Genomic DNA, 24,723 nt, shown 5'->3' on the forward strand with positions numbered 1-24,723 from the left:
GTCACATTCCTACTACACACCCTCCCTCCTACACACTGATGCCATATGCCCATAAGCTTGACACCTGTAACATCCTAATGTATTTGGCACGTACAGGATAACTTCTATATCCTAACTTCACTTTGTCGGGCAAAGACTCATCTTCAAAACTCAAAAGAACAGACAATGACTCTGTTTCCCCACTCTCACCACCCTGTCTGCGTCGCATCAAACGACGAGCATCACATACACAGGGATTCTTTCCCCTCAGCTGGTCAACTTTTATATTTATCTACAACCCCAGTGATCACTCTTTTCATTGGCGCTCTTTTCTTGAGAAAGAAACAATTCACTTTTCTTGCTCCCATTCGTTGTATTCCGAGCGCATTCTCCCTCTGACCAACAGAAACACAAACAATTATCACTAGACTACTTCTGGTTACCCTCACCGATTCCACGTTACCCAACTCTTTTTTCACCCATAGTGAAACCACAAATGGATCAGCCAAAAGGAAAGAGTCCACTTTTTCCATAAACCAAAAAAGTTTGCCAACATTCCATTAGAACAATGCAGTCAATCCACTGCCACACACTGGCTGAAATCAGTTGATGATAGAAGTTGTAAATGCAACAAGTAATGATATTGTATCATATAATAGCACTCACAACTTTCCAAGAAAACCAAAATTGAGACATGTATGGTCTGTTTACATATATTTTAGAGGCTATTTTTACAGAACATTTCTATAAAACCTGCATAAACTGTATTTATAATTATATGACAATATAAGACCCGTTTGGGTCTTTGCATGTCAAAAACTATACACGTCGTGTGTACTGAATTTGCACGTCACGCCAACCACCACCATTACGATCACTGTCAAAGCTGTAAAATACTGCGTTGGTAATAAGGCATTATTTGTTTGACCGAATGTGTAAACGTCTGTGTGAGCATTTGAAATTAGATCAGGATCAAAAATGTTTACAATTATCTTTGGTACAGATGTTATTAGCAACTTATGTGGTAGCTAGCTAGCACCAATGCAACCAGTCTGAAAACAATGACCAGTAGAAACTGCAGTCATTTTCAATATTCTTAGCAATGGTTTAGGAATCCATGTGAGTAAGTATTAGCCTGGTAGCCACTTGTTGTTCTCCTATTGAAATAACTAGCTAGCCAGCTACTTAACCCTGTTGCCCAAAACAAACGTTATAAACAGCCAGCTATCTTCATCCGGCTAGTATGGCTTGACCGGACCCGGTTATGTGTTGTGAAGCTAACCACAATATAGGATTAGCCACAATAGTAGAATTGGCATTTCAAATCAAATAGAATTTGTTACTTGCGCCGAATACAACAGGTGTAGAACTGTCACGCCCTGACCATAGAGAGCTGTTTATTCTCTATGTTGGTTAGGTCGGGGTGTGATTAAGGGTGGGTTATCTAGGGGAATTATATGTCTATGTTGGCCTGGTATGGTTCCCAATCAGAGGCAGCTGTTTATCGTTGTCTCTGATTGGGGATCATCTTTAGGTAGTGATTTCCCCATTGTGATTTGTGGGATCTTGACTATGTATAGTTGCCTGTTAGCACTATTTTGAGCTTCCCGTTTTGTTTTGTTCGCGCTATGGTTTTTGTTCTTTTAGTTATCTCTTCCTAATTAAAGGGATGGAAACATAGCACGCTGCATCTTGGTCCAATAATTATGACGATCGTGACAAGAACAGTGAAATGCTTACTTACAAGCCCTTAACCAACAATGCTTTAAGAAGTTTTAAGAAAAAAAAGTTAAGTATAGATAGGTAAAAAATAGAAAATAAAAGTAACAAATCATTAAACAGCAGCGGTAAAATAACAATAGCGAGGCTATATACAGGGGCGGGGTACCGGTACAGAGTCAATGTGCGGGGGCACCGGTTAGTTGAAGTAATTGAGGTAATAGGTACATGTAGAGTTAAAGTGACTATGCATAGATTAACAGAGTAGTAGCAGTGTAAAAGAGGGGTCTGGGTAGCCTTTTGATTAGCTGTTTTTATGGCTTGGGGGTAGAAGCTGTTAAGAAGCCTTTTGGACCTAGACTTGGCACTCCGGTACCGCTTGCAGTGCGGTAGCCGAGAGAACAGTCTATGACTAGGGTGGCTGGAGTTTTGACAATTTTTAGGGCCTTCCTCTGACATCTCCCTGTATAGAGGTCCTGGATGGCTGGAAGCTTGGCCCAGTGATGTACTGGGCCGTACGCACTACCCTCTGTAGTGCCTTGCGGTTAGAGGCCGAGCAGTTGCCATACCAGGAAGTGATGCAAGCAGTCATGATCATCTCGATGGTGCAGCTGTAGAACCTTTTGAGGATCTGAGGACCCATGCCAAATCTTTTCAGTCTCCTGAGGGGAATAGGCTTTGTCGTGCCCTCTTCACGACTGTTTTAGTGTGTTTGGATCATGATAGTTTGTTGGTGATGTGGACACCAAGGAACTTGAAGCTCTCAACCTGCTCCACTGCAGCCCCGTCGATAAGAATGGAGCCGTGCTCAGTCCTCCTTTTCCTGTAGTCCACAATCATCTCCTTTGTCTTGATCACGTTGAGGGAGAGGTTGTCCTCGCACCACACGGCCAGCTCTCTGATCTCCCTATAGGCTGTCTCATCGTTGTTGGTGATCAGGCCTACCACTGTTGTGTCATCGGCAAACTTGATGATGGTGTTGGAGTCGTGCCTGGCCATGCAATCATGAGTGAACAGGGAGTACAGGAGGGGACTAAGCGTGCACCCCAGAGGGGCCCCATGTTGAGGATCAGCGTGACGGATGTGTTGTTACCTACCCTTACCACCTGAGGGCGGCCCGTCAGGAAGTCCAGGTACCAGTTGCAGAGGGAGGTGTTTAGTCCCAGAATCCGTAGTTTAGTGATGAGCTTTGAGGGCACTATGGTGTTGAACGCTGAGCTGTAGTCAATGAATAGCATTCTGACATAGGTGTTCCTTTTGTCCAGGTAGGAAAGGGCAGTGTTGAGTGCAATAGAGATTGCGTCATCTGTGGATCTGTTGGGCCGGTATGCAAATTGGAGTGGGTCTAGGGTTTCTGGGATAATGATGTTGATGTGAGCCATGACCAGCCTTTCAAAGCACTTCATGGCTGCAGACGTGAGTGCTACTGGTCAGTAGTCATTTAGTCATCATTTTGCCTTCAAAATAAAAGTCCCCATTTGAAAGTGATGCAGAAGGTTACAATTGGTGGAATCCTGCCATGCTTAGACTAGATAATGTTAAACAAGGTTGGAGTGTTGGAATGTGGAGCAATAAAGTGCTTTTCCCCCAAAGTCCTCCTCAGCGTTATCTGGCTACCAAAACATCCACATCTTATTGTTTTTCCTCTGGAATAGTGTTCAATTCACATCGTAGGTTGACTGGTACAATAAATGTTGCTCAATTCACAGTGGTTTCAGAGTCCCGCAATAAGAGCTATGACCCTAATGTTCTAAAATAACCCTAATTTACAAGACAGCTGTTATTTGGTTAATGGTGGTCGGACCCAACTGTATGAAGCTAGCCACAATAAGGATTAGCCGCAATAGTGGAATTTGCGGTTCGCCTTCAAAATAAACGTCCATTGTTGAAAGTGATGCAAATTAAACACATGGTGGAATCGTGCCATAATGGAATAGATCATGCTAAACATGTTTGGAATGTTATATAAATGTAACAAAATACAATAATTTGTTAATTTGACAAAAATATGTTAATCACACTGGATCTATTAGACTTTAGAATTGCATTGGGGGCATACTTATTTCACTGTTTAGCCTTACCTATGGAGTGTGGATCAATGACATGGGGTACCAGTCTGCTCAGTGACACCCAGAGAACATTAGGGTCATAGCTCTTATTTTAGATGATGACACCTAGCTAGATAGTTAGCTAGCTAACTATAGCTACTGAAACAGATTATGTCGTTTTGCTATGTTTTTGGGGAAGAACATTGTTTTTTATTTTATTATTATTATTATTTATTTTTTTTTGGGGGGGGGGGGGGGGGGGGGGGGGGGGCATTGTTTGCATCCATCCATCATGCATCCATGACTTGCCTAGTTAAATAAAGGTTAAATAAAAAATAAAAATCAGCTAGCTAGCTTTTTTATGACCAGCACTGTCCAGAGCAAGGGAAAGTGTGTCTGTGCTCGTGCGGCAGCGGCACGGTCATGAATCGTTGTGACATGAAATACGAGTGATAGTGTAATCAATGTTTAATAACTTCGTAAAAAATGTATGAACGTGTTCAATTATTACGTGACGTGCAGTCATATTCAAGTCCTGATTGGTCAACAAGCTTATTTGACGCGTCAAATAGTGTTATTTGACACATTCAAGGTTGACATAGTGATGGGCATTCCGGATCTTTTCAGTGAGCCGGCTCGTTCGGCTCAGCTCACCAAAAAGAGCCGGCTCTTTTGGCTCCTAAACGGCTCTTTAAAAAAATATGTTTTGTATTTTTGACAATGCTTGGTGTTAAAACGATTCTAAATAAATTATTAAATGAAATCATACTGTACCTTAACCACAATGTATTTAAAAATCCATTGGTTTGTAATGAAAAAATGCTATTAAACATTTGCATTTAAAGTATAACTTTTTAATGTACATAAACAAAGTGCATATAAATCTAACCATTCAAAACGAACACAATTTGAACAGCATAATAGAATATTGCACCATATCAAAGAAAAATAACAGTTTCTGATAGCACGTGATTATATTCCATTCTGTGGAACTTTCTGTCCATTGATGAACATAGGGTGTCCATCAACTCTGTCACATGCCCTGTGGTTACATTTGCTTCTCTCTGGCGGCTGGCTGTGATTCGCTGCAGACCCTTACACAGAAGTATCATTTTTGAGGCTGTCCATAGCTGAAAAGAAAGAACAGTAACTTATTAGTTCAGGTTTATGTTTTGTCTACTGATACTACATTCTCATCTACCTCAAATATACATATATAATACTGGATTAAATAATGATGTAGTAATAACTGCTTACTGTACCTCTCTCTGCTGATCTCCACTGTGACCTGCTCAAAGGGTTCCAGGACTCTGAACACCTCCTCCACCACCTCGCATTCCTCTTGGGTCAGAGCATCAACAGGTGCATTGACAATAGAGATGACAGTAGAGATGATGGCATCCTTTGACTCAAGAAACCGCTTCAACATATAAAATGTTGAATTCCACCTTGTAGTGCAGTTTTGTTTAGGCCTCAGTTCAGGCATCCCCATCTGGCGTTGTGTAGACTTAGTTTTTCAGCACCTACTGTGCTCCTGTGGAAGTATTCCACAGCGGCTTTCACTTTGTTCACAGTGGGCTTCATCACCTTTAGAGCATCTCTAACAATCAGGTTGATTGTGTGGGAAAGACATGGATGATGGGTCCATTTGAACATTTTCATGGCTTTGGTTATGTTAGCTGCATTGTCGCTAACACAACAGACCACTTTTCCATCTACTTGCCATTCTCTGGCCACTCAAAAGTTCCTCTGTCAAGTTCTCTGAGGTGTGTCTCTCGCTGAACTCAAAGCAGTCCAGAAGACAGCTAGACATCGAAAGTCTTAAATGAAGTGACATGTAACCGACATGTAAGAAGCGGTTACCCTTGATGTCCAGCAGTCAGTGGTAAGGCAAACTGCAGTTGCTTTTTGGACTCTTTCCCGCACTGAAGCCTGTGTGCTCTCGTACAGTTCTGGAATAAGTGATTTTGAAAGGGTTTTCCTGCTTGGAATTGTGTACATTGGATTTAGACTATTGCTATAATTTCTGAAACCTCTGTCCTCCACGATCGAAAATGTCTGGAAATCAGTGGCAATCATTTTAGCCAATGTAATATCAATTTGGCCTTGTTTTGCTACAGACATAGACTTTGGCATAAACTGGTCCATAGAAGACTGCGTTGCTGTGGGTCGCGGAGTAGGCCTAATTGACTGAGTGGATACATCTCCACGTGTGGAGGTGCTGGCTCCACCACTATCACTAGCAGGCCCACTAGTTTCTCAAAGCTCCGCTTCAGCTAGCTTCACAGTTGGGTGCACAGTTCGCATATGCCGGTGTAGGTTGTGCGTAGAACCGGCTTTATGTGAGATTTTGTTTTGGCAAATTCTACACTGTGCTCTAACATTGTCTACATTATTAAAATGCACCCAAATGCTACTGTGCTTTCGACTCATTTTCCAGCTGTTGTTTTCACAGCTGTCCTTCCTCTCTCTCCTCGGCTGCTAAGTGTGCGACTGTGAGTGAGTAGGCTTGGCCATCCCTCACGCATCTTTGGTTCATTGGTTGACATTGCGTGTCTGATTGACAAGATCAACAGGTGAGGCTGTTAGTCTGAGTAGACAGTCAGAACGAATGTGTGTGCGCTTGAGCATTTAGGCCTATATTATCATTTTTTTTTTTTTGTTCTATTCATTTAAATCTTTTGATTATTTATATCTTAATTTTTGTATATTTTTATAAATAGATTTGGCTCTTCTGATATGCGAGCCGGCTCCCAACGTTCACCTACAAGAGCCGGCTCTTAGAGCCGACTCGTTAGCGAACGACCCATCACTAGTTGACAATAATTACATTACACAATTTAACTGTGATGGTGCTATCAGCTGCTAACTAGCAGTGTTGTTGTGGACACGTTACAAGAAAATCTGTACGGATACGTAAGGTTAACTTATGTGCTGTCACTATCTTGTGGATCTCACCATCTTTTATTAGCTGCATTTACCCTTAGGCTACATGTTTAAAGTTTTATGTTATTTTCAGTTCCAAAGCTGTGAGTGAAAACAGCAAGAACAACAACAGTGGAACTGTTGGAAAGGCACCTCTCGCCAGGGTAGTGTTATGAGTTAATGTCATTTGCTGATCTCTTATTTTTTAACATTTTTATTAGTAGTTAGAGTTCTCACAATTTGAACTCATTGCACCCATGTACTTTTCCACAGAACAATTCCCTCACCAATGAGTCCACCTTCGTGCCACCAAGGCCTGCCCCACCTAAACCAGGTGGTGATAAACCACGGGTGGGCTCCCGCAAAGTGTTCTATGGCTCCTCAGTCATTTCGCAATCCTACTCGTGAGTGCTTCCAATGATCAGTGAGATGTTTGGCTGTGATCTACCATGGGAAAAATGTTTATTTTCCCAATGTCTTTGGCCATGTGGAGTTGGTTAAGTGTCGAAAGCCTAAGTCTGAGATGATATGCTTACTTGCAACACAACCCTTTTTATCCTCCAGCAATGATGTCCAGTGTCCTTGAGCCTTCACAATTTGGAACAAGTATTCTGCAATACACAATCTTAGATGGTCACTGTCTTCGCCCAGACATTGATGTATCTGCCATTTTAAAGGTAAACTGTCCTTTTATTCAGATCATGATGATAACAAACCAACAATAAGATAACATGCCATGTCTCACCTATACTACAGACAAGACAGTCTTACCAAATGCAGCAGTAGAACCTGAAAGGAACAATGAACATGAAAAGAGACTCCAAGAGATGCAGACATTCTTGTTGGCCTACCTCACAGCAAAGGTAACTACTAACGGTTGTATTGAGTGTTTTTCTAAATTGGACAACATGTTCTATTGGTATTTCACCCATTAGGATGAACCTTTTTGTTAATCTACTCTGTTCTGTTTGATTTCAGATGGAGAATAATAGCCAGAAATTTGAGGTGGGGTTGTATTTTATCAGTGATGGAGGAAGAGGAGCAGCTACGGAAGGAAGTCCATGAGAAGAACAAGCAGCTTTATGACCAGCTCGATTTACAGGTCAGAGGTAATTTCTCTCAATACATCCTAAACAATCTTTGATTTATGTAAACAAGTTGTGAAGCTGAAAAAGTTGTTATCCTTTTTGTTTTGCGTGTGTTATTATTTTGGGATGGTTATTGATTTGAATTATAAAAGATAAATTGCTTGTAAACATGTAAAACAATCAAACAACATTAGATTTTCAGATCACAGCGCTAACTCCTGTTGCTGATGCTGTCAAGCAGTTCACAGAGAAATACAAGCCTTTTGCCACCGCAGTCGACACCCACGTCATGAGCTGCCAGTGAAGAACTTCTTCATTGAGGAGGACAGAATGACGTTTCTGGGTTGGTGTTATTCAATTCTTTCTTTACTGGTGTGAAGCGAAAAACCTACATCAGAGTTAAACATGTATTTATTGCTTTCGCATAGGATATGATTTCCTATGAATGTGTTTGAATGTGTCCTACCCATGCAGATAAAGTCACTGCTAGCCTGAAGATGAGTGAGGAAGTGTTACTGCAGTGCACACAGGGAGCTCAGCATGAGCTGAGAATTCTGTTGAGTGCCTGAGAGGGATGAATGAGAATTCTGTTGAGTGCCTGAGAGGGATGAAAGCTGCTGCACAGAACATCAGCTCTCAGGGTAAGACTATAGATTAGAGACCTAAGATGTTATTTTTTGTTTAAGTGTTTTGAAGCAATTATGAATTTTCAACTTGTTATTAGTGAGTCTTGCCCTTTGACTGATTTACTGTATGTGTATGCACGCATAAGCTAAGTGTTTACACTGGTCAACACACTAACATTATGGTGTCACTTCAAGACACTGTAACGTTTTCCAAAGAAATGATAAACAATTAATTAATGTCTAGTGGGTTTATTTTTGTTTTGGTGACCACAGGATTTCCTTCTTCACAGGGGTCTTTCAGAGTTGGTGGAGCTGTCATCGCTGGTCAGTTGCCAGACCGTTCAGATTCAGCAGGTCTTGGAGGAGCTTGGCTTGACCAAAAAGTGCCCCAAACAGTGAAGCAGCATTGGAGAACCTTGTATAGCATGTACAGTCTATAGTTTTGTTAACATAGTTTAATTACTGAACATGGGAATTGTTTTGTAAAACTTTATATATTGTATACCTCAATATTAAATGTATTTTACGTGCTTTTCAAATGACTTGATATTGTAAGACATTTCCGTCACCTCGGAAGTGTTTCAATTGTAAACATTTGTATCCGTATGATATTGCTGCAAGGATACATTTTTAGCACCGTTACTGAATTGATACATGTGACAAGTTATTGCTAAAGTTCCGTTCGCCGGATGTGACGTAGAAGCCATCCCGATAAACGTGGAATTCGTTGTTGCTGATTGGCTCATTCTGGCAAGTGACGTTGTTGCCGTCACAGTTGACCAATGAACAACAAGAGAGCGTCTTGTCGTGTGTGAGTTTTTGTTTGTTTTGATCTAAATATAAGTGTTTATCCACGTTTTTAAGATGAATTTGTAAATGATCTGTAGCATCGTAGAAAATGGATAAGAAAATTATCTTGCACAGTATTATGTAGAATCAAGTACAGTAAGATAACACTGGCAAGCAAGCACACAGCCTAGCTAGCTAACGTTAGCTATACATTCAGGGAGTGCTTAGTCGACTGGCATTTTCTTCGTACTAATTATTTTGAATGGCAGCCTTGCATGTAAAGCTGCTAGAAGGATGAAATAATGCCATTCCCGCTATGAACATGCTTTTGTAAGGACCGCTAGTGCTGCGTCCATTATACTTATTTAATGTTATCCACTTCTTTCTCAGTGATAGTATTTTGAGGCTTGATCAAAAATGTCTCTTCAATAGTTCCCACTCCAGAAGGAGAGGACAGCCCGTGGAAAGGGATTGGAGGCAACACCACAACCAGGGGGTATGGCGAGAAGTGCAAGAGGAGAGGAGGCAGGAGTCCATCCCCAGGGGTGTCTGCCTGTCTATGTGCCCTATCCGCGAGCTGCAGGACAGGGAGGCCCAGAACTTACTGCACCGATTTGAGGTGTTGTCAGGTACTGAGTGGGAATGCTGGCCCACGGCTGACCCCTCAGGAGTGGTAAAGGAGTATGCTAGACCTGCAGCAGGGAAGGACTCCACTCGACCTAGTGACCTGCGACCACCAGCTGTGCTGCTAAAGACGGTGTTCTACCTCGTCGACAACATCGCTGCCTCCCCCACACTGCGTCCATGGACCGAGGCTAGTCATCTCCACTATATGCCTTCTGTTATCTTGTCATATTATTTTATGCAACATTTCATTAACACATTTCTTCTTGTGCTGTGCATTTCTAGGTGTATGACTTTGTCTTTGACCGGCTGCGCAGTGTGAGACAGGATATGATAATCCAGAGGGTGTCTGGTGCTGACTGTGTGGCCGTGCTGGAGAGGACAGTCCGCTTCCTGATCTACGCCTCCTACCGGCTGTGTGGGGAGCCCCTGCGCCTCTACGACCCCCGCATCAATGACACCCACCTGCAGGAGAGCCTCAGCTGGCTGCTGGAATGCTACACCAGTGGAAAGCACCCCAACCAGGAGGAGTTCCAGGCCCTCGGTCTCCTCTACAACCTGGGTGAGTAGCCCTGGGCCCAGTCTCCCAAATGCATCTTTAAGCTAAGTTCGTCGCTAGAACCTTTGTAGGAGTGTCGGTAAATTCCTGAGCTGTTTCCCCAAAACCATTGTTATTAACGTTGCACTTAAACGCTTATAATCTAACGCCTGCCACAGACCACTCGTCGAACAGCTAAACAGGTCGTTAGATGCTTTTTTTGCCCTCCCACCTCACTTTATACACAGTTCTCCGCTAAACATAGAATCACATGGTTTATTTGTCTCTCTGTGACGCCGAGAACTTCAGAACAAAGTTGACTACAAATACAAAGTTGCCAATGTTTTTGCAGTTGATACAAACAAGCGATGTGTAAAAAGATGCTTCAAATAAAAACAAGAACTGCATTAAAATATGAACAGTAAGCTATTGGCCCCTTTCAATCATATTAAAATACATTTAATGTTCAATCAGTTCTATTTTGCTACTGTCTGTAATTTGTCAACATATTTCATGTGTAGTTTAACATTGGTGCAATGATGTGCCAAATTGGTGATAAGCCACCTCAATATTTGCAGCCATAGGTGGTAATATCTTTCTAGGAGCTGATCTGTCATCAGTTTTGTGAAATAATTCTAATGTTAAGGAAAGATTTGAATGGAGAAAGCTGATCTGAGAGCAGTACACCCTTTCGATCCTATCCGTATCAACACATGCTCCAACAACGTACGACTGTTCTCTGTGTGTGGTGTTTTGGGAAATGCATGTTGCATCTTTGCCCGCTGTAAGAAAGATGCATGGTTAAAATACTCGTAAGTTCTGGGCCCTGGATTGTAGCCAACATTGTGTTCACATAAATACAAGACAACCTGGGTAGGTTCTAGCTTGTTGTTTTTTTTACTCTCACTTACTGAGACATCCACTGGGAGTTTGGGAGTAAAAAACACAAAAAATGGATGGTAAATTGCTGTCTTCATACAAATAGCTGACATGTAGAGCACGACTCTTAAAGATAATTGAATCACAGCCTCTCTGAGGACAGGGTTGGGTTCACCAATGGTACATATGAGATGAAGGAAATGGCCAAAGGACCAATATTGTGTAAAAGAGCTGCATATGATTAATGATGGTGTTACTGCGAATTAGACTTGTAATTTCACTAAAAGAGGAAACGCCAGAGAAACTGACAGCCGAGTGTACTGAAAAGCAACAGGTGGTCGTCCTATCGCCTCTGACCATAGAACATCATCAGTCATTTTATATTAATTTCTAGACGATTCTACATGTTGATCTTCACGGTGATCTACTGTGCACTGTCTGCTCTCTTAACAGACTCATATTTCCTGTATAATATATCCAGGTTCAAGCCGTGCCACACAGCACACCATGGAGCTGCCAGAGCGGATACGCTCCTCCCCTGTCATGCATCTGGCCCTGTCAGTGAGCCGGGCCTTCATGGAACGCAACCCTGTACGACTCCTCCGATTGGCCCACAGTCTGGACTTCCTGCAGAGCTGTGCCCTGCACCGGCACCTAGAGACCTGTCGCAGGGACCTGCTGCTGATCTACAGCCACGGACACAGCAGCAAGAACTGCCGCTTCCCCCTCCACAAGCTGGCCCACATCCTGGCCCTGGATGTCCCCCTCACCAACCAGCTGTGCCAGGCCCATGGGGTGGAAGTCCATGGGGACTCTGTGGTCTTCTCCAAGACCTCCTTCACTGAGCCAGAGGCTGGGAAGCTTCAGTGTGCACACTTTCATGATCTGGTGGACAGGAAGCAGAGGGATCTCACTGTTGGTAGCATCATTCATGGCTGCACTTGATATGACCAGACATGGACATTGGATAAACTGCGGCCTGCCTGCTCCAAGAAGACTGAGATGCACTTGATTTTATAGATTTTTAAGTTGTTTTCTAAATAAACTTGTTTTAATGTGAATTGTGAATGTTCTCTTAACATTGACACCTTACATTTACACATAAAAATGTGTGATTATTAAGTTGCTTTTTTGGTCAAATCAAACATTTCATTATGATAGATCAGCGATCATACAAGAAATGTATGTCATATAGAGAACCACACGAATTGCCATGTTTTATACTGTGTATATATACTGTATCTATAATTGTTTTTGACTTCTGCTGCCTATGGTTTTAAAATTAAGCAACTATTTTTTTAAAGTTTAGTCTGTTTTCTTTCATGCATTTTTACTTCTCTGCCAGTGCTATTGACATTTTGTGTGTGCTGCAGTGGTTGAGTATGAGTGGGTGTAGCCTAGAAGTTCAGGCTTCTCACATGAGTCAATGAAACAACATTTGGAAGGATGGTCATGTGAGGCTAGAGCGGTTGTGACAGGCTGTTTTCCTATAACTAAAGGGGTAAATACAATTGCTGTCTTTCTAATGAATCCTTGTGAATTGTATGAAGCGCTGGAAGACTGTATGGAAAAGTATTCAAGTGCTCATTCAATGGAAATGATTGTCCAGACTGTTACATTTATCAGTGCTCACAATTTGCCACTTGAGGGGGCTAAAGGTTTATCTGGAGAGTGTGAGCACTGCAAGCATTGAAACGCATATTATGACTGCGACAAAGATTAATTTGAACTACCCTGATATTTCGAACATTAGTTCACATACCCAAGTTAAGAGGGTTTTCATCAATATTGCATGTATGCAACTAATCATATTCATACTTAGATCACTTCTGTCAGGTTAATCAAACATCATGCCTGGATTAATTAGACTGCTAAGTAGACAACACTGATTAGTACAAAATGTAATGCCAACTGCAAAGAGATTTTACTCCAGACTGTTACATTTATTTATTTTATTTTTATTTCACCTTTATTTAACCAGGTAGGCCAGTTGAGAACCCTTTACAACTGCGACCTGGCCAAGATAAAACAAAGCAGTGTGACAAAAACAACAGTTACACATAAACAAACGTACAGTCAATAACACCGAAGAAAAATCTATGTAGTGTGTGAAAATGTAGGGAGGTAGGCAATAAATAGGCCATAGAGGTGAAAAATTACAATTTAGCATTAACACTGGAGTGATAGATGTGCAGATGATGATGTGCAAGTAGAGATACTGGGGTGCAAAAGGGTAAGTAATAATATGGGGATGAGGTAGTCGGGTGTGCTATTTACAGATTGGAAGCAGGGGCTTAGTTGTATTTTTATTGTTGTTCAGGCCAGGGTCATTGTCAAATGTCCAGATCAACTGGTCGTATCACATGAATACACATTAGACATGACACAATGTATAAAATTGCAAGAAATGTAGCTTTAAAACTGCAACATTTTCTTTTTCACCTATGACAAAATGTGTAGAATTGCAGGAGTTAAGCTTTAAATTATTTCCACTAACAAGCAGTTTGTGTCATGAACAGTGCTGTGCTCATAGAAATAGACGTGGCGCGTGCGCGCGCGGGGTGAATTCTGGAAGAGGGGCCCCGGAGTGAAAAAGCTTGGGAACCCCTGAGTTAGGCTATAGGAGCTGTTCTGACTCGAACCAGCCGTGACAAAAGCTTTGAAACGTCAAGGAGGCGAGGAGGCACAGTTGGAGAAGAAAGGGACAACACCAAGGCTCTGGAAATAAATGTATAAACATGATCTATTTTCTATCGTGCTACATTTCAGGGGATGGGAGGACACTAATAATCTGTAATGCTGTTATATGAGAGAACGAAACTGAGGCGGGTGAATCAGGCACGCAAAAAGAGGACTGTCTATGTGCCTTGAGCTCTGACGGAAAAAGCCAGTTGCCCCGAAACGGGATTTCTCGAAGTGGGATGCTGATAACATGATCCTTGCTTGTCGATTCGAGGCAGAAGTTGGCGCTCACACATTAGTGCCTCAATGAATAGGCTACGTAAGAATGAGAGGCTGGTCGAAGCTACTGTACATTTGAAGCGTTGAGTGAAAGTCTGAACTTTATAACTCTGAGCGACTTTAGAACTCTCGTCACAGCAAACTGGGGTAACATTGAGAATGTGGAGGTCCTGCTGGACAGCGTGTATCTCGTGGACTTTATTCATCTGCATCGTCAGAAGTTATGCACAAGAAAGACAGTAAGTGGTTGACCTAATTCTATTGTAAATGAGCATGTTGCCATCTTTACTGTAATACGCAAAACCACACTGTTTCAACTCTGCTCATTCCTAGTTTAACAGATCAATCACTACTTAATTTATTGCAAACATTTTTACTTTTACACATCGCATTGTTTTGTATTTGTATTGTTTTTTCCCTTCATTTTCAGTACAAGCTGAATTTTGCATTTGCGGAATGAATTCAGGATTGTTTGGAAAAATCGAATGACATGGATTTATAAAGAGGGTTTGTTCATTATGCTATGAACGTGAAACAATGTATCGAACTCACTTGACACGTTCAGCGCCCTAGTTGCGGTTGGATTGATGATGCTGTCGACACGTTTTCACATGAAGTATGGGATTTTTAAAATTCTAAAATGTTATTACAACGCTTTATACATGATACTATGTCCCATAAGCAGACGACATTTGGGTTATATGATGTAAATCGAATGGTTGAGCCCCAATTTATTTGTGCCTTCGTTGTAGTACTTTGCAGTACTTCGTTGTAGTACTTTGCAGCAAATATCAACCCTGATAAAAGTTTGTGTTTTTCTCATTAGTTTTCACCTACTCCCTATTTGCATAAACGACACTATTGAAATTTAAACAGTTAAAAATAAAGTAATTTGTATAAAATTGGTCCATCAGGACTCCTGTTCTGCTTCGAGAAGTGTTTTAGAGCCCATTTACAACAAGAAAACAGTAAATGTTTTATTTTACAATACACCATTCATATACCATTATCTCTGGTAGGAGAAGAAAATGACAAAAAGCTTACAGTCTAAGAGCAATGAAATGCTTTACTTGATTTGTGTACATATTATTTCCTATGAATGGAAAACTATCCTCCACACTTAGCACCTTATGGTCACTATAGTACCATACCACTATTTCCTCCACCTCCCTGTGTTTGACAAAAAGCTCTACTGAAATTCGTTTGACTTTGGGCTCTTTGATGCTATCAGTTGGGCTGCTGTCAACAGTATGACAGAGCTTAATCCTGAACAGTGGAGAATTTGGCTGTGTTAATTGTGAAGGGTTACAAGCTGTGCTGAGGCCACAACACCACACCATAGAGAATGCTACAGGACTAATACCAGCGTTCCTAACAAAAGAACATCAGTCTTCCAGCATTGGAGACTGAATTCTGAGGCAGGCAGAAACCACTGTGAGTTCAGTGCATCTGCCTGTGTGACTAAAGTGAGCATGGTCCTCAGCACCTGACGCAGGCCTATCAAAGAGATGATTGAACTTGCTACAGATCAAACCCTGAGAGTCAATTTCCTCATATTATCTTGCTATTCTCAAAGCCCCCCTTATCCAAGGGATTTTCTCATGACTCTTGGACTTAGATAGCCTTAGATAGCCTCTGGCTCCCAGCACTGTAATGCTAAACACATGATCGGACACTCAGACATGCAATTGCATTGGTGGATTCCATGCTCATTCTAGTTTGGGTGATCTCGATTAAAGTTTAAGAGAGCTCCCAGGTCTGGAAGAACTGTCACCTGAATGACAAACAGAACTTGCCTTTTAAATAATGTAATCACATTTTTATTGAGTTTCACTCATGAAAGGGTGAAATGAGCATGTAATAACACCGTAGCAATTGTAATGTAATAGTGTGATAAAAGAACAACATGGAAACCTAAGTATGTCTCCAATCTAAAGCCAGTTGAACCCCTTGCTCTCATTTATGGTGGTCTTTTGCCAACTATTGGTCAAAGTTTAATTGGACTTTTAGAATGTTTATGTGCATCTGAGGATGTCCTTTGGCCTCCAACCCTTCTGACAGCCTTCTTCCCTCGACTAAATATCAGAATGACTGTCTGGAATCTTGTTGGTTATGTTTAAAAAACCAACGACTATAAGGTTACATCAGAAGTGGTTTCAGACCACCCAAAGAGAACACTAGAGCAGAGCCGTGTTGGCTGACAGGTACTGTGTCGCTGCTAACCTCGCAGTTAAACCTCATCTCACTTTACAAATCCCTTGAGGTGTGTTTGTGTGCATGTGTGCGCGTCAATACTGCCTTAGGAACAGCCATATTTGGAGGGCAGGAGGAGGGTGAAGTTGGGGCCACTGGTATGTTGATATTGGGTGCTGCTGGAAGCATAGTGGGATGAGAATGAATTATTTATCAGAACCTGTAAAAAACAGCAAGCCCTCAAGGACCAGAGTTGTGAACCACTGGCTGAAGTACTGTCTGATCAAAAGTTTCCCTGGCCCACTGTTTGTTGACCAAGCCCACTCTTTGTCCTGGTCACTAGGGGTTACCTGATTGCTGCTCCCTCAGTTTTCCGCGCTGGCGTGGAGGAGGCCCTGAGCATCACCATCTTCAACGCTGTGGAGGAGACGCATGTCCAAGTCCAGCTCTCTGTGAAGGGTGAGACGGTGGCACACAGCCATGGCACTGTGCTAGGTGAGGACCCCCACACACACACACACACATGCTGACGTAGAAAAACACACCATCTTTCCCTACACACACTGAGAGTGGATTACACACACGCTCTTACAGGGGACAGTGTGAGGCTGATTGACCCCTGACCTGTCGGGTTGAGTGTAAACTCCTGACCTCACAGGGCCCTTAACGGATGTTTCTTATGATAGGGGGTTTATGGCAAAGCCTGGCTTGTCTAACCAGGCTTTTGTGTATATCTATGTGGGCTTTGTTTGACAGCACTACTAATGGGACTTCAGCACTTCATTGAAAGAGTCTGTAGCTGTATTTCCTGCAGAGTGCATCGCTCCAGTTCCACTGGTTTTCCTTTCCTCTGGCAATTCATTGATAACTGTAAAATTGAGATTTCACATAACTGGTTATTGTGATGTATCTAAATGTTTGCACACATCGCACCGAATGTGGATCTAGCGTTCGTCTGCCAATCGTTCAGACATTTGTCACTCGATTCTACATGTAAACTCGATTCTACATGTAAAATCGGTGCGTCCTCGGTTCGCAAATTACGTTCATTAGTGCTAAGTACTCTTGGCCAGCAAACGCTATTGGACTTGTGGCTGAGCCTAAAGTACAGTATAACCAAACATTATATAACTAAGGTTCTTGATTACTGTAAACGGCAAGGACGGAAACCGGTATACAATGTGCCCCTCAAGGACCGGTGTTGAAACGAGTTAATGTTCCTTGAATCAAACCACACCTCAATCACAAGAGCTTAATCATTTTGAGAGAAGGTTTTACTTGGTTTTGTGTGTACTTTTACTGATTGATTTTATTCCCTTTTCTCCATTTCAGACAAAGGTACAATCAAATTAAAGGTGAGAGCAACGTCATTGTGTTTAACAGCATTTTTATCTATCATTCATCAGTTGATTATATCAGGTCTTTGTTGTGTAGAGTTATAAATAAAGAACGCAATTGTTGTTTCAAGAGTGTATTTGAAAGGCATTGAAATGGTTGTGGCTCCAGCTGTGCAGTAGTGAGATCCCATTCAGTTTGTCCGCATTCCACAAACGACATACAGAACAACACTAACATCATTTGTATGTGAACATCTGCCTTTTTGCACATTCATTTGGAATAAGGTAACAGCCTCAATATAATATGCAACATCTGTTTATGTGCATGTAAGGGTCTGTAGCCCCCAAAGGCTGGAATGGATCAATCCAACATGCACGACTTGATTCCTCCCATCCCTCTAACCCCCACCCCTGTCTTTATGAAATATAGTCTTGTATTGTCCACTGTGTTAGATAAGCACTTTAGCATCTGGTTTGCCACTGCTCTGTGTGGTGTGGTGTTGTGTTAGGTACCGCACCCTGAAGATATACTGTATGCGTCCTTCCTGGTTCCAGGTCCCTCCTGGTCTGAGAGGTCAGGCCCATCTGAAGGTGTGGGGGAATCGCCACATTACTGAGGGGGGATATATCTTCCACAACTACACCACTGTCACTGTGGACAGCAAGGGCACAGCCGTCTTCATCCAGACGGATAAGCCAGTCTACAAGCCTAAACACAAAGGTCTCAATCTCCCAGGCCCTTTTTAAAAAATGTATTTCACCTTTATTTAACCAGGTAGGCTAGTTGAGAACAAGTTATCATTTACAACTGCGACCTGGCCAAGATAAAGCAAAGCAGTGTGACAAAAACAACATCACAGAGTTACACATGGAATAAACAAACATATAGTCAGTAATACAGTAGAAAAAAAGTATATATACAGTGTGTGCAAATGAGGTAAGATAAGGGAGGTAAGGCAATAAATAGGCCATAGTGGCGAAGTAATTACAATATAGCAATTAAACACTGGAGTGATAGATGTGCAGAAGATGAATGTGCAAGTAGAGAGACTGGGGTGCAAAGGAGCAAAATAAATAAATACAGTATGGGGATGAGGTAGTTGGATGGGCTATTTACAGATGCGCTATGTACAGGTGCAAGGATCTATGAGCTGCTCTGACAGCTGGTGCTTGAAGTTAGTGAGGGAGATGAGTCTCCAGCTTCAGTGATTTTTGCAGTTCGTTCCAGTCATTGGCAGCAGAGAATCGGAAGGAAAGGCGGCCAAAGGAGGAATTGGCTTTGGGGGTGACCAGTGAAATATACCTGCTGGAGCGTGTGTTGCGGGTGGGTGCTGCTATGGTGACCAGTGAACTGAGATAAGGCAGGCTTTACCTAGCAAAGACTTGTAGATGACCTGGAGCCAGTGGGTTTGGCGACGAGTATGAAGCGAGGGCCAGCCAACAAGAGCGTACAGGTCGCAGTGGTGGGTAGTAAATGGGGCTTTGGTGACAAAACGGATGGCACTGTAATAGACAGCATCCAGTTTGTTGAGTAGAGTGTTGGAGGCTATTTTGTAAATGACATCACCGAAGTCGAGGATCGGTAGGATAGTCAGTTTTACGAGGGTGGTTGGCAGCATTAGTGAAGGATGCTTTGTTGCGAAATAGGAAGCCAATTCTAGATTTAATTTTGGATTGGAGTTGCTTAATGTGGGTCTGGAAGGAGAGTTTACAGTCTAACCAGACACCTAGGTATTTGTAGTTGTCCACATATTCTAAGTCAGAACCGTCCAGAGTAGTGATGCTGGAAGGAGAGTTGTATGGCATTGAAGCTCGTCTGGAGGTTAGTTAGCACAGTGTCCAAAGAAGGGCCAGAAGTATACAGAATGGTGTCGTCTGCGTAGAGGTGGATCAGAGAATCACCAGTAGCAATAGCGACATCATTGATGTATACAGAGAAGAGAGTCGGCCTGAGAATTGAAACCCGTGGCACCCCCATAGAGACTGCCAGAGGTCCCGACAACAGGCCCTCCGATTTGACACACTGAACTCTATCAGAGAAGTAGTTGGTGAACCAGGCGAGGCAGTAATTTGAGAAACCAAGGCAGTTGAGTCTCCTGATAAGAATGTGGTGATTGACAGAGTCGAAAGCCTTGGCCAGGCCGATAAATATGGCTGCACAGTATTGTCTCTTATCGATGGCAGTTATGATATCGTTTAGGACCTTGAGCGTGGCTGAGGTGCACCCATGACCAGCTCGGAAACCAGATTGCATAGCGGAGAAGGTATGGTGGGATTCGAAATGGTCGGTGATCTGTTTGTTAACTTGGCTTTCGAAGACCTTAGAAAGGCAGGGTAGGATAGATATAGGTCTGTAGCAGTTTGCATCTAGAGTGTCTCCCCCTTTGAAGAGGGGGATGACCGCGGCAGCTTTCCAATCTTTGGGGATCTCAGACGATACGAAAGAGAGGTTGAACAGGCTAGTAATAGGGGTTGCAACAATTTTTTCCAGATCATTTTAGAAAGAGAGGGTCCAGATTGTCTTGCCCAGATGATTTGTAGGGGTCCAGATTTTGCAGCTCTTTCAGAACATCAGCTATCTGGATTTGGGTGAAGGAGAAATGGGGGAGGCTTGGGCGAGTTGCTCTGGGGGGTGCAGGGCAGTTGACCGGGGTAGGGGTAGCCAGGTGGAAAGCATGGCCAGCTGTAGAAAAATGCTTATTGAAATTCTCAATTATCTTGGATTTATCGGTGGTGACAGTGTTTCCTAGCCTCAGTGCAGTGGGCAGCTGGGAGGAGGTGCTCTTATTCTCCATGGACTTTACAGTGTCCCAGAACTTTTTTGAGGTTGTGCTACAGGATGCAAATTTCTGTTAAAAAAGCTTGCTTAGCTTTCCTAACTGCCTGTATATTGGTTCCTAACTTCCTTGAAAAGTTGCATATCACGGGGGCTATTTGATGCAAGTGCAGTACGCCACAGGATGTTTTTGTGCTGGTCAAGGGCAGTCAAGTCTGGAGTGAACCAAGGGCTATATCTGTTCCTGGTTCTAAATCTTTTGAATTCCATTTTGAATTTAGTATCAACCATTGGCATAAACCTTCTACAGTAGATAGATTTACTCATAGGCCATTATGTCTTAATAGCAGCCCAGGAGAAAAGCTAATGACATGGATTGTCTATTCCACTCTACATAAAGAAAATGCATTAAAGTTGGTAATAATCTGTTCCTCTCAATCCAGTGCTCATCAACGTGTACTCTGTCACTCCGGATCTGAGGCCGGCCAATGACAAGGTAATGCAACCAGTCTCTCACATCAAAGCCAAGACATCACACCCACTTACAGGAAATGGATGGGATATGAATTATGAGAATCAGGTGTGTTGACCTAATGTGTGTCAGTGGGCCTTGATGCCAAGCAGCTGGCCTCCTCTCTTTTGATGTGTAGCGGCTTCAAATGAAGGGTGGCGGCATCATGTTAGTTTTACACACTTATTTTTTTCAAGAACCCCTCAGAGGGGAGTGAAGTGGGGGAAACCTGGCCTGAGTGTACTAAATGTACAGTAACCTATTTACCTCCACAAACCTTGAGTCATTTCTGTTGGAATTTTTGAACTGGCTCCAAATATACCATTGCCACTGTGTAGACAGTGTGTTTATTGATGGCTAGAGCTATAAAGGTCTGCTGCTGGCAATGGCTAACGATCGCACTCACAGATGGATGATTGTTGGAGAGGGGAGGAGATATTTTACCATGTGGCTGTGCAGTTTGTCTAATGTGTGTGCCAACCTTGACTCTTTTTTTTCCATCTTCTTCTTGCCCTGGTTGCAGATTGAAGCCTACGTTGTGGTGAGTGGATGGAGAAGGACCACTTGGGCCGGGAGGGAGGGCCACGGACACTGAGGGTTTAGTGTCCCAACCCCAGGCAGAAGATTACAGGGCAGGGAAGGGCTCACTTTGATAACAGGCCTGTGCTCTGAGCTCCAGCCTGGCCCCTGAAGCAGACCAACCTAACACTGAACATGAAAGGAACTGCTCTCTTTGACTCAGCTGCTCTCCCCTGCTGTTACTAGCTCCTCAATCTCTCTCCTCTCTCTCCCCCACTCTCCGTCCATCTCATGTCCTCCAGTGCTCTGTCTGCAGTGGCTTTGTAGTGTAAATATGCTACTTGGTGTTACGATTCCAGTAGAAGTTGTTGTATAAATGAGCTCAGCTCAGACACTAAGAATAACTGTGTAGCTGTTGTGTTATTCTGTCACCTGCAGCCAGCAGAGCAGTGGCCTTCTGGGTAGGGGAGTTTCTGTGAGAGTAGCTGTAATTACCTGATTGACAGCAGTTAGTGTTAGTCTTTCTCCTAGAGTCAGAGCCAGGCCAGTAAGAAGTAGCTTACTGTAGGAGTGGGGGACATGGAGGGGTTATCCCCAATATATGTATTTACATAACCCTTACATAACTTCACTCATGAGTACTTTTGTAAGTTCATGCTGTTTTAGGGCAATCCCCCACAGCTTTCACGTAGGGAGAAACAGATTGATGCTTGTTTTGATGAAAGTAGAATCTCTTGATCAACTGTGTATTCATACTCTGGGTTGCAGGACCCAAGAGGATCTCGGATGGTCCAGTGGAAAGGGCTTAAACCCCTCTGCTGCGGTGAGAGAAACTCCCTATGTTATCATGTGATGTTGACTGAGTCAAAAACACTGTTTTTTTACCCCTGCTTTTCTCCTCAGGGGTCGTCAACATGAGTTTCCCTCTCTCAGACCAGCCCGTGTTTGGAGAGTGGTTCATCTTTGTAGAGATGCAGGGACACACCTACAACAAGTCCTTTGAAGTGCAGAAGTATGGTGAGTTGATAACTGAGCGTGACCATTTATCCAGATTGGGATGTGGTTTGGGTTGAAAGGTTTTGGAACTCCAGCATGATTACATAACATAGATACGTTCAAAGACCCTTCTGTTTGAGGTGGTATTTATAGGTTTGAACTGGGACTGTACAGCCAAGTTGTCATGCCTCTCTTTGCATAATGTGGACTCCTCTCCCCCTGCTCCACACAGTGATGCCCAAGTTTGAGCTGGTGATAGACCCTCCACAGTACGTCCAGGACCTCAACATGTGTGAACAGGCCACTGTGAGGGCCAGGTGAGTGACTGACTCGCATCATTCACTTCAACATGGCCAGTGTGATTTCCTAACACATATTGTTCTTTGAATATTAGAGAGGCAAAGTAGCACCTCTACTCTTGTTAAAACACAACCTACTTTTCTGTCTTTAGATATATCTTTGGGAAGCCAGTGACCGGGAAGATGACAGTGAACATGACAGTGAATGGAGTTGGGTACTACCGGCATGAGGTGGGCCATCCTGTGGTCAAGACAATGGAGGCGAGTGAACCCTGCTGCAGTGCTGAATAATCTAAAACGATCAGGAAAATGGAATCACATTCAACCCTTTTAGGATTCATTTCAGATATTTAACAGTCTGTCTGTTTCCTCCACTATTATTAGATCAAAGGCTCAGCGACCTTCAGCCTGTGTGTCAAAGACATGATGCCCCTGGATGTGGCTGATCATTTCCGGGGCACGGTGAACATGTGGGTGTCAGTGACCAGCAAGGACGGAGGGCGACAAACCATGTTTGATGATTCAACCCCAGTTCACAAGCAGCTTATCGACATCAAATACTCAAAGGATACTCGCAAACAGTTCAAGCCTGGCCTGCCCTACAAGGGAAAGGTAAGAGACAGCCAAAGGTATTCATATGATTGACTTCACGTGACCTCTATCAAGGGAAACTGGACTGTACAAGACTTGCGTTCACTTATGCGTCTCAATGCGAGAGACCTGATTGTCTGTCCCCCTGTCCCCCAGGTAGAGGTAACTTACCCTGACGGTAGCCCAGCAGATGGGGTGCGGGTGCGTGTGAAGGCGGAGCTGACCCCTAAGGACAACGTGTACACCAGCGAGCTGACGTCCAGGGATGGCCAGGCCACGTTTGAGATCCCCTCCATTCCCAACTCTGCCCAGTACGTCTGGCTGGAGGTCAGTGGACCATGGGGGTGGAGAGATGTGGAGAGATGGAGGGAGGAGGACAAATAGAAGGAGGTGGACAAATAGAGGAAGGTGGACAAATAGAGGAAGGAGGACAGATAGAGGCTGTTGGAGAGATGGATGGAGGAGGTGGAGGGATAGAGGTGGAGCGATAGAGGGAGAGGTGGAGCGAGAGAGGGAGAGATAGAGGGAATGGAGATATAGAGGGAGAGGTGGAGGAGGAAGAGAGAGATGGACGTGGACATGGTTAGAGTTTAGTTAGCTTCTCATAAGAGCTATTCATAAACTCCGAGCTATCAGGATTTTGTTTGATAGGATTTTGCTTGATGTATTGGTGGGTTAAATCCTGTTGTGTGTTGTGCCCCAGACCAAGGTGACAGCCATAGATGGCCGTCCGGCTGGAGACCAGTACCTCCCCAGCTACCTGTCCATCAGCAGCTGGTACTCCCCCAGCAAGTGTCACATTCAGATCCAGAGCCTCAGCGCTCCTCTCAAGGTAGGCACTCCACTCGACTTATCATTACTTTACTAGCATTACAGATCATCAGGTCTCCAACACCATCGTTGAGACATGGGCCACATATCATATACAGACTGTATGTAAGCAGTAATAACATGGTACTTCTAATACTATTATGATCCTTAATGATGTCCCTAGGGTAATAGTGGTGTGTGTTTTTGTGTGTTTAGATCGGTCAAGAGGCTGATGTCACTTTGAAGTCCACCTGTCCCTGTAACTTCACCCTCCACTATGAGATCGCCTCCAGAGGAAACATTGTCCAGTCCGGCCAGCAGCAGCCCAACGCTACAGCCCACAGAAGCAAGAGGGCAGCGGTCACCTTTGACAAGAACATCCACACCACCACGCCACCCAGTGGCTCTGGTCAGTACTATAGAGTCCCATAATGAAGAGCAGAGAACATTGACCAATGGACACCATGTTTGCACCAAATGTTTCAATGCATTCTGCTAAGAATGCATAGAGGATA

General features: G+C 43.3%; 2 protein-coding genes across 2 annotated transcripts in view; both read left to right on the plus strand.

Annotated features, from left to right (window-relative positions):
* Positions 1–9,139: 9,139 nt before the first annotated feature.
* On the plus strand, positions 9,140–12,711 carry sac3d1 (SAC3 domain containing 1). Its single transcript, XM_039001885.1, has 4 exons — positions 9,140–9,196; positions 9,607–9,988; positions 10,084–10,360; positions 11,697–12,711. The coding sequence occupies exons 1-4, from the start codon at positions 9,168–9,170 to the stop codon at positions 12,158–12,160; spliced, it is 1,152 nt and encodes a 383-aa protein (XP_038857813.1). The 5' UTR covers positions 9,140–9,167; the 3' UTR covers positions 12,161–12,711.
* Positions 12,712–13,971: 1,260 nt separating this feature from the next.
* LOC120054787 (C3 and PZP-like alpha-2-macroglobulin domain-containing protein 8) overlaps positions 13,972–24,723 on the plus strand; it is a 49,254-nt gene continuing 38,502 nt past the window's right edge. Inside the window, exons 1-14 of the mRNA XM_039002410.1 lie at positions 13,972–14,415; positions 16,713–16,864; positions 17,702–17,724; positions 18,262–18,427; positions 20,926–20,978; positions 21,517–21,534; positions 22,281–22,335; positions 22,416–22,529; positions 22,741–22,825; positions 22,960–23,068; positions 23,192–23,419; positions 23,555–23,725; positions 24,102–24,230; positions 24,425–24,617. Coding sequence (XP_038858338.1) covers positions 14,336–14,415; positions 16,713–16,864; positions 17,702–17,724; positions 18,262–18,427; positions 20,926–20,978; positions 21,517–21,534; positions 22,281–22,335; positions 22,416–22,529; positions 22,741–22,825; positions 22,960–23,068; positions 23,192–23,419; positions 23,555–23,725; positions 24,102–24,230; positions 24,425–24,617 — 1,576 coding nt within the window. The 5' untranslated portion in view covers positions 13,972–14,335. The remainder of the gene's footprint in view (positions 14,416–16,712; positions 16,865–17,701; positions 17,725–18,261; positions 18,428–20,925; positions 20,979–21,516; positions 21,535–22,280; positions 22,336–22,415; positions 22,530–22,740; positions 22,826–22,959; positions 23,069–23,191; positions 23,420–23,554; positions 23,726–24,101; positions 24,231–24,424; positions 24,618–24,723) is intronic.

This window comes from Salvelinus namaycush, chromosome 10, assembly GCF_016432855.1.
Source record: "Salvelinus namaycush isolate Seneca chromosome 10, SaNama_1.0, whole genome shotgun sequence".
NCBI classification, from domain to species: Eukaryota; Metazoa; Chordata; class Actinopteri; order Salmoniformes; family Salmonidae; genus Salvelinus; species Salvelinus namaycush.